Source organism: Anguilla anguilla, chromosome 6, assembly GCF_013347855.1.
Source record: "Anguilla anguilla isolate fAngAng1 chromosome 6, fAngAng1.pri, whole genome shotgun sequence".
Classification (NCBI taxonomy): domain Eukaryota; kingdom Metazoa; phylum Chordata; class Actinopteri; order Anguilliformes; family Anguillidae; genus Anguilla; species Anguilla anguilla.
The window spans coordinates 55,926,871-55,936,768 of NC_049206.1; the positions used below are offsets into that span (position 1 = coordinate 55,926,871).

At 44.5% G+C, this 9,898-nt stretch overlaps 1 protein-coding gene across 3 annotated transcripts in view; it reads left to right on the plus strand.

Annotated features, from left to right (window-relative positions):
• afg1lb (AFG1 like ATPase b) overlaps positions 1 to 9,898 on the plus strand; it is a 36,288-nt gene that overhangs the window by 1,732 nt on the left and 24,658 nt on the right. The window contains exons 1-5 of one of the 3 annotated variants that reach the window (XM_035422197.1): positions 163 to 361; positions 1,318 to 1,610; positions 5,477 to 5,528; positions 6,667 to 6,768; positions 7,929 to 8,059. In XM_035422197.1, coding sequence (XP_035278088.1) covers positions 250 to 361; positions 1,318 to 1,610; positions 5,477 to 5,528; positions 6,667 to 6,768; positions 7,929 to 8,059 — 690 coding nt within the window. In that variant the 5' untranslated portion in view covers positions 163 to 249. Of the gene's footprint in view, positions 1 to 162; positions 362 to 1,317; positions 1,611 to 5,476; positions 5,529 to 6,666; positions 6,769 to 7,928; positions 8,060 to 9,898 lie in introns of those variants that run through there. The other 2 variants (XM_035422195.1, XM_035422196.1) reach the window with 2 other exon arrangements.

The window sequence follows — 9,898 nt, forward strand, 5'->3', positions numbered from 1 at the left end:
GTAACCATGCGAGACCGGAAAGAGAAAAATTATAGACTAATACAGACATCAAAACATAAATGAACAAGGACCTAGGACTGATTTTTATTTTTTTATTTTTTATGAATGAGGAATATTCTCCCCCCCTCAACCAACCAAACAAGGATATGCAACGAGTAGGTTACTGTTTTATTCACATGACGGGTGTAGGCTTGTTCTCTGCACTTATGACAGACAAACGGCAATAAAGTTTCGCTAGTTTGAAACAAAATGGCTGCGTGCATGTCACCTTTAGCGACAAGACGTTTAATTCGTTTATTCATTAAAGCAACCGTTTTGCCCCAAATTAACCTAAAACATGCAGCATATTGTATCAGAAGAGGTGAGGCATTATAGAGCTAGATGTACCGTGGCAAAATGAGCTCGAAGCGACTGTGACCGGCTGAACCAAGATAGGCTTGCTAACGAAATTAGCATCTTTTCATTCGAATAACAACCCTTTGACAAGTTAGCTAGTATTCGTCTTCGTGAATAACGGTTTTGCACAATATTAAAGCAAACCCATAATATATTAATGTCATGAAAATATTTATCGGTATGGATTCCATATCAATATATATTTTTATGACTCGAATACAGTAGTAGGCAATAATATAATCTATATTCTCTGTCAATCAATATGCTATAACTTAGTTATCTGCTATAACCATGAGTGATCTGCTAACGTTAGATAACAATTTTTCTGGCAAACTGTCTTAATTGCCACCTATTTCAATGACTTATGGCATTAGGATTTTTCCTATACAGAATGGTCTGACACTTCCGCCAGATACTGTCTATAGTGACCATGTTCATCATAACCGATAATGCCCCACATCTTTCTTTCTGATTGCTAGGCAACCTAGTTTTAGTCTAAAAACAGCCGAGGTGGGAAGTCCAGGGGTCAGAAAGCAGAAGTCCTGCCATGTGTTTCTTGCACCCATGAACTCAGCCAGCTGATTTCACTTATTGGTTCTTCCTCCTGGCTGACGAATTGTGCTAATAAACACATCCAGGTGACTGAAACAAAATACTAGGGAGGATTTTTACTGTCTAAGCCTGGGCTTTCCACCTCAGGTATTCTATCAATCAGTGATCATTGACACAGATTTTTTAAAAATCTGTAAACTGGCTGAAAAAGTCAAAGGCAAACGGGCTAACCGGATACAAATTTCTACTTTTTAAAACTAGATTTGATTCCAAGATAGGATGGTTGAAAAAGTGTAATGTGACTAACATGGCTATTTATTTTGCACTCCCTACCTAATGCTATGTGGTGCGCACATGTTTCCCACCCAGGCTACACAGCGAATCAACCACGAACCACGAAAACCTCTGGAACTCAAACTAAGTCCAGCGATACCGGCTTCGACGGACCGCTGGAACACTACGACAGTCTCGTCGGTAAAGGGGCGCTGAACGAGGACAGGCGGCAGAGAGACGTGGTCCGGCGATTAGACAAGTTGCAAAAATCCGTGACAGAATACAGCAACAGACTCCTGTCCTTTCGGTTAAAGGGGACGACTGCCGATGATTCACGAGGCTCCGAGCCAACGGACTCTGGCCAGATGCCTGACGAGACGGAGGACCAGGTTGGTGAAAAGGCTGTGGCGGTTGTGTGCAGTGGCAGTGGGTCAACTCTAAATCTGACCTGAGGATTTTTGTAAAGGATTGTCAGAAAATCTTGAAGTCTTTGGCAGGGGTCTCCAATCCTATCTCAAAAGGGCTGGTGTGGGTGCAGGTTTTTGTTTTTGCCCAGCACTACAACACCTGATTCAGCTTAATTAACTAATCATGGTCTTCAACCAAGACCTTGATAAGTACAATCATGTGTCTCAGTGCTGGGCTAAAACAAAAACCTGCACTCATACTGGTCCTTTTCGGATAAGATTGGACACAATCATAGTAATCATAAATAGTGTTGGTCTTGCTGGTGCGGGAGCAACACTGCCTCTACTGGCTAACTGTCGCCGGTGCCACCCATCATCCAAATCATAGTGGACTTCCATTTGTTTTTTGTCCGTGCTTCCTGTATCCAAAACAGCCATGCGTGCGTCATGAGCTGGTTCTTTGGCAGCATGCGCGCTTGTCACCTGACCCTCTCACTTGCCAGTGCTCCACCCACATTTTCCCATCATCCACAGGATCAGAGCCACCGCCCCAGATTTTCCACAGATCTTTTTTTTTTTTTTTGAACAGATTGTTGTATTTTCTTCATCTCTGGGCGACATTATTCTGTTCTTCTTCCGGATTCTTTTCTCTTTCTTCACTTTGTCACTTTTCTTCCGATTGTCTACCATTATAGAGGCTGCTTCTAAAAAAAACTCAGCATCTTTCACTTACACTTGGAATTCTCCTTCCAAATAAAATCTCGTACAGAAATTCTCACGGTGACCTTGGTCAGCCTACTCCCCCTTATCTACACTACAGTGAGCCACAAACATAACCTAGCCAAACCAAACAAAAGCCTTTAAGAAATTCTTTTAAAAAAAGCATTTTTCTTATATTTTTCTTTATTATTTTTAAATTCACCTTTTTATTATTTATTTCCCTGGCATATGACTTTAGCTCATAAGCATGCACTTCTATCAGCGGATGATCATGGTGATCCTCCCATGCTGCAACGGGGCAAGCGCGCCACACAAAGGCCACTCTTCAACCCCGTGTATCATTTGCTCTAGTTTCCTCAAAATATTCTCTTGGTTCTGTGCACTGCCAGTTTACCTGTGGGTGGATGAGTCAGCAGCAAACCTTATCTCTAGAACTGACTTTGATTTATTTAATTTTTATTGTTTTACATCACTGTAACAATTCTGCCAAATAGAATTAAAATTTGGCTTTACCATATCCGAGTCATCTTAATTCTGACACCAATATGAAAGCAGGTAACTTGTCAGAGCATGACCAAACTCGGGGATGGATATCCCACTTCGCACTGGGGGATGATGACGCAAGGTTGCAAGTTGATCCCTGTGTGAACGTCGATGCCCCAGAAGACTTCTGACCCACCCATCAGTAGAATCGCATCTGGTGAAGGAAATGTACAAAAATGTCAAAACTTTTCCAGTGGTCAGGGAAAATCCCTCCCTCTTCCAATAATACATTGATTACATGCTGTTACTACATTATGCTTATTGGATACATTTCACACTGTTAGCCAGATATAAATATTAAATTTGTTTAACCCACTGCTGTAACTCTGTGAGGGTGGGGGAAGAACATGTGAATGTGCTCAAATTGCCTTATCGCAGTGTTGCCGCTTTGAGGTCACATTGTTATCGTGGTCCCCTCCAACAGCCAATGGGATGCAAGCTTCACTGCCCCCCCCCCCACATTTGCCCCATTTGCAGGCTGCATAAGGGAAGATAAACTCTCTCCCTTCTCTTTTTTTTTTTTGCATTTTTTTCCAACTGTAAATGAAAACACCTTCCAAGCACAACATGCTATTAATCTAAACAGACTGCTGACAAAACACTGCGTAGAATGAGGCACAGACCATCCATTCCCTTTAACATGGATCCAAAGCCTTTGCCTCCCTGGTAATGCGGTGGTGAAGTAGGCCATTGGCGAGCCCTGCTGACTCGGTCTTTATGAGTGTGCCTGAAGCATTTATGTCAGTACAGTATTGTGTGGGAGCCGTTGACATCAGAGCCTGTTGCAGACACAAGGGAAGGGGTGTTTGGATTTTAGGACAACCCCCCCCCCCCATTCCCACCCCCCGCTGGGGCTTCTTGGCCTCTGTTCTCTTTCGGAGCAGTAATGAGGGCCCTATTGTCTGGACATTGCTTTTAATTCTGGACGATACTGTGGAACTATGTTTTCCAAACTGCGTTTTTTTTTTTTTACGCTGCAATTACGCTGGTTTCAATTAGACCTGGCTGCTGTAGAGGCCTTTGTCCCCTGGTTGTAGAAGCTTCTTGAAAGTGGAAGGGGATGGAATCTTCACCCGATTGTTGTTGTTGTTCTGGCATCGTGGTGACAGGTGTTTGTTTACTCCAGACTTATTTGACTCAGAATTGCAATAACTTGCCCTGTTAAGTGTTTTCTTTTTTTGTTGCGTTGTAGTTTCTTGCTGTCCAGTATTTTGTGAGCTTACTCTCCTCACTTTGAAAAGTCGTTTTGATAAATATAATCATCCTATTTTTACATTTCACAGAGGTAGTCATAAAAGTCATTTCAACTACATAATTAAACCCATTTAGTTTCTCACTTGAGTAAAATAAAAAAAAATCAACAGGTTGAAATAAGTTTTTAACTGATTTACCCGAGTTGGAACTAATAAAACTTAAAACCTACAAGGCAAATTACATTTTCAGTTAGTCGTCCAGCTTGCGAATCTAAAGCAGCTATTGTCACAGTTGGTGGTGATGATGGTGGTATTATCACTGTCGTTTTCTCCCAGCAAAATAATAGCTTTCCCACTCATGCTATTCGCCAGCTCTCTGAAGCCGCTGACTACACTGGCGGAAAGTAACTGCAGATCCCTCTGCGGAACGGCCTTAATGAGACGGGGCTTGTGTTTCTGCGCTCTTCCGTGACCGACGGGCTGCGTTCGGGAACAATTACGGGCTACAGAGAGCTTGAGAAGTCATTTGGAGTCACAGGCTGCCAGCGGTGGCGGCGGCGGCTAGCGCGGCTCGGTTCTGCTCCGGCGTTCCTCTGGCCTGGACGGCGTTCGCGTCTTCCCCGCCCGCCTCGCACCCTCTGGAGGCTTTCCCTTTTCACACGTGAGAGTTACAGTTTGACATTTGTGAATTAAACACACTTTCGTATGTGAAAATAAAATATCACACGTGAACTGGACAATTTCGCACGTGATTGGCTTTTTTCCCCACAAGTGAAATGAAAATAGGTCACTTGTGAAATCATGTGAACTTTGCATCTTCACTTTTTCAAATGTGAACTACAATTTTCACACATGAAAGCAAAAAAATATAAATGGGATTATTTTCATAGTTCACATGTGCACTCTTCACATGTTGGGCTTTCACATGTGGTTTTTTAACATGTGTGGGTTTTGAACATGTGATTTTTTTTTTCTGAAGGGCAGATTACAGGGTCCTTCTCTTCCCAAATAACTGTGTGGCTCTCTGACTCTTACCACTACTGTAGAAAATGCACAATGAGGGGAGAAAATAAAGTGCTCTTTTAACAATAGCTCAGTGGTATGTTGAATATACTGCAGTCGTGGTCCACTTTGTTAGGAACTCTTTCTCTGGGTTTAGTCGCCGCGTTAATCTCGTGTAAGCCTGTGCTTTAGTCGTAAGAGCATTGTAATATTCAGCTGCTCAAGGATTGCTGAAAGAACCTGGGCCTAATTTCAGAGACATTGGAAACTGAGTCATACTCATCGCCAGAAATACTTTCGGGTGGGGGAAGGGGGAGAAAAAAAAAAAAAAGATGTTAGATCAATTCATTTCTGTTGTTTAGGCCCCTTTTCCCTCTTTTTTTCCCTTAGCTTTTCATCAAACCGCAGTCTCCCAAAGGCTTTTACATTCACGGCCATGTTGGTAAGTCACTCTCGTTCATCATTATATCAAGTTGCATAACACCATTTTCTCATTTTACCTCGGCAGGAATTAGCCTATTTACTTATTTGAGCTGCACACAATTGAGTCCTCCTCCTGTTTTGCTGAGAATGGCTCACCTACTTATTCTCCTAGTGAAAACCACTTAGGCCCGGTCTTCCCCCTTTTTTCTCTTGCTCTAAATTGCACATGACTGGAGAAGAGCGGGGGCCGCTCATGTGAAATGACTATTGATCAAGTCCGTCGTTCCCCAGGACTGTTTGCCTTTTTTTTTTTTTTTTTAAGTAATAAATGGGCACTGAATCAAAGCTAATAAGATACTCAAAATGATCTTCGGCAGAGGATTGTTCAGAGAAGAGGAATAATAAAGCACAATTAATGGCCACTGACAGCAGGGGAGGTGGGCGTGGCATAGAAGCGGCGGCCATGTTGGATCCGGCAGTTATTATCAGTTAAGTTTGAGCGTAAACGAAAATGTCCCAGAGGTCTAAAGGCACTTGCTGTCACCTTCATAGTCAGGCCACAGGTCGGACATTTTGTTTTCCCCTCTCCAGAATGGACGAGAAGCAGGGTTCAATTGTGAATTTTTGTTCAATTGTGAAAACAGAACTGAATGTTCTGCTTAACCTTATATGCAAGAGTTTAACATGCTACGGTGGCCGCTCATTTTGTACACGATTAACCTTTTTTGAAGAGTGAGTTCTTTTGAATGTTTTTAAAAAATTCTAAGTCGGTGTTCCAGAACTCCTTTGCCGGCAGTCATTGTTACATCAGCATTAGAATGTTCAGTTAATAACATTCTAATCACAAATTTGTAATCTTGCACCTTAAAGGGTTAACGATGGTTATAAAAATGAACTTTTCAGGCCACAGGTTTATCTTGCTTTAATCACATAATAAAAAAACGCAAAAAGTAAAGAATGGACAATGCAAAAACTCACGCATGTTGTTTGGCTATAATTATAAATGGTTCATCTCCAGGTCATTTAGCACTAGTATCATTCTTAACCTGATGAGATTTTATCATCATTTTGAGTCAGTCATTGCCATTTTCATTTATATTGCTGTATTAATGGTTTGATTTATGTTAATATGCTTTTTTACCACGTTTCTTTCACAGGCACAGGAAAAACGATGATCATGGACCTGTTTTACTCACATGTGAAGATTGCGAGGAAGAAGAGGGTCCATTTTAACGGCTTCATGTTAGATATACATAAGAGTAAGTTCATGCTCTCTGTCCCCCTGTCCTTGGACTGGTTGTATTGGACATTTCTGTGCCATGGATACAATTCATGGCACTGCCGTCAGATGTGAGCTGTGTGCTAGAACAGCCTCAAAACAGCTACAATGCGTGTGTTTAATCTGGGAAATATCGTATTGCTCTGTAACACTATGGAGCGACATAGCTCAGCAGGGTTGTCTGGCAGTCGGAGGGTTGCCGGTTCGATCCCCCGCCCTGGGCGTGTCAAAGTGTCCCTGAGCAAGACACCGAACCCCTAATTGCTCCCAACGAGCTGATTGGTACCTTGCATGGCAGCCTTTCACCGTTGACGTGTGAGTGTGTGTGTGTGAATGCGTGAATGAGAGGCATCAACTGTAAAGCGCTTTGGATAAAAGCGCTATATAAATGCAGTCCATTTACCATTTGCATCGGTTCAATATGAACATTGTCATTGTAAATGACATCATCATTTTAGTGTTTTAGTTTTTTTTTAAATGAAACTGTGTGAGGCGGTTTGTGTCGGGATGTGTATTTTTATTCCGTAATCCTGACTGAACGTGAATCGCTGACGTAGCGGAGCCATTGGGGACTGGCGGGAAATGAGCGCGGTCACTTTCGGGAAGTTAAAAAAAAAAAAACCCCACTTCCTCCAGCTGTTAAAACATTGCGTGTGTGTGTGTACGCGCGCGCGTGTGTGTGTGTGTGTGTATTTCCGTCCCGTCCATTCGTGCGTGCGTGTGCGTGTGCGCGCGTGTGTGCGTGTGTGCGTGCGTGCGTGTGCGTGTGCGCGCGTGTGTGCGCGCGTGCGTGCGTGCGTGTGCGTGTGCGCGCGTGTGTGCGCGCGTGCGTGCGTGCGTGTGTGTGTGTATGTGTGTGTGCGCGCGCGTGTGTGTGCGTGCGTGCGTGCGTGCGTGCGTGCGTGCGTGCGTGCGTGCGTGCGTGCGTGCGTGTGTGTGTGTGTGTGTGTGTATGTGTGTGCGCGCGTGCGCGCGTGCGTGCGTGCGTGCGTGCGTGCGTGCGTGCGTGCGTGCGTGCGTGCGTGTGTGTGTGTGTGTGTGTGTGTGTGTGTGCGTGTGCGCGTGTGCGTGTGTGTGTGTGGGTGCGCGTGTGTGTGCGTGCGTGCGTGCGCGTGTGCGTGTGTTTCCGTCCCGCCACAGGGATTCACAGGCTGAGGCAAAGCCAGCCGAGGCGGACGTTGGGGAACATGAGCAGGTTCTACGACCCGATCGCGCCGGTAGCCCAGGAGATCGGTGACGAGGCCGGCCTGCTGTGTTTCGACGAGTTCCAGGTGGGCTCAGAGTGTGTGTGTTCACCTATTCACAGGTAGAAAACCCATCTTGTCCCATCCCTGAGCCAACCGTGTCACCGTCTGCCATGGCTGGGTCTCTCTTACTCGCTTTCTCTAGAACTCAGAGCAGAGACAGACACAGAGACGAGGTCTACAACCAATTGTCAGCATGCGTCATTTACTTTGACTGACAATAAGAAGCAAATAAAATTATTCTTCTTCTTCTGTCCCAGTTTGGCGAGTTCAGTAATCGCTGAATCTAACCTGGGAAACTGAATTTGTGAAGGAAAAAGTGTAACACTTTTTTTTGCTTACTTTTAAGTCAAAGTTAAGGACAAATGTTGATCGAATACAGGCCAATAACTCAGTAATGCGAGTACGGGTAGGAAAGGAGAGGGAAAAGGGAGCAGTGTCGGCAAAAAGGAACGCAATAAATGCACTAAACACTCTTATACGGTGCAACCTACCAGACCGCAGCCAATCAAACACAAGCATGTACACAGCACTTAAACTGGTTATCAAAGAAAGCCATGCCTTATCTTATACCATCAGAAAGTGCCTGAAAAACATTGTTACCAAGAACAAGAGCAAGAGCAGCATAACCTTGTAGACTTTGCTTGGAAAGCTTGCGGTTAAAAGCATTAGATTACATTTATTTGGCAGATGCTTTTATCCAAAGCAACTTACAATAAGTGCGTCGCTAAATAAAAGCATTCATCTGCTGCATGTGAACACAATTCATTGCAAGATCAGATTGAGTTTCACGTTCATTGTCAGTGAGCTTTGGTAAACCAAGCATTCAGTGCATTGTTAATGCTCCTCTCTCTCTCTGTCTCTCTACCCCATCTCTCTCTCTCTCACTCTCTCTCTCTCTATCCCTCCTTCCCTCTGTTCTGAGGGTGCTGTTACCCAGCAAACGGTGCAGTGCCATCTAGTGGCCGATCGTTGTGCTGCCGCAGCACATCCCTGGTCATTAAACCGACGGCGCACGTGAACGTTCCGGAAAACGTGTCAACGAAAAAAACGCTGCCCAAAAAAAAATCCCCCGTACGGGACCCGTGCCCCTGGCGTCGCTCCCCTGTCGCTTTTCTTCCCCCTCTACCTTTCATTTCCCCTTTCAGCCCTCCGCGTTTGAAGTTTCCTGCCGGCCTGCAGTACTTCACATGTCCCCATTAGCTGACTTTAGCACTACTTAAAGCCCGCGGCGTACGAGCCCGCGCGTCCCCGCGGAAACGCGACCTCAGGAACGAGAACGCGGGACCCGCCATCCCGACATTCTTCACGTTTGTTTCGCAGGCGTTTCTAATACTAATCTGTTGCGTTGCCAAATAGTAACAGTAGTCATAATAATTAAAAACAAAAAAACGTTAAAATTCAAATTCCCTGAGGGCACATCCAAACCAATGCTTTGTGGGTCCGTGTGCAGCCATTGAATTGAATTTGCGAGTCTAAACGGTGCGGACATGTTGTTTTTATTTATTTATTTATTTATCTTGTCGCCCGTCGCTGAATCCTATTACAGTTCGGGGGGGAAAAGACGCACTTGCGTCCGAGATGCATAACAAGTAAGAGGAGGGCCGACCAATCCCCGGGCCTCGCTCTCTCACACATGTAAATGAAGCGTTAGATTTTTTGTTCCCCCCCCCCCCCCCCTTTCTGTCTTAAGTGAGTCGTAATGGAAGAGCGACTGTAGGTCATATAAATCTTTTCTCTTAAATGCTAATGAAATTTCTCCATTCTCTTCATTAGCGCTGTGCTATTATCGGTAATTTGTAGCCTTCTCCCTTTGTTCAGCTTTCCGTAATGAATTCGCAGCATTGAAAGGGGCCGAGTGGAAGA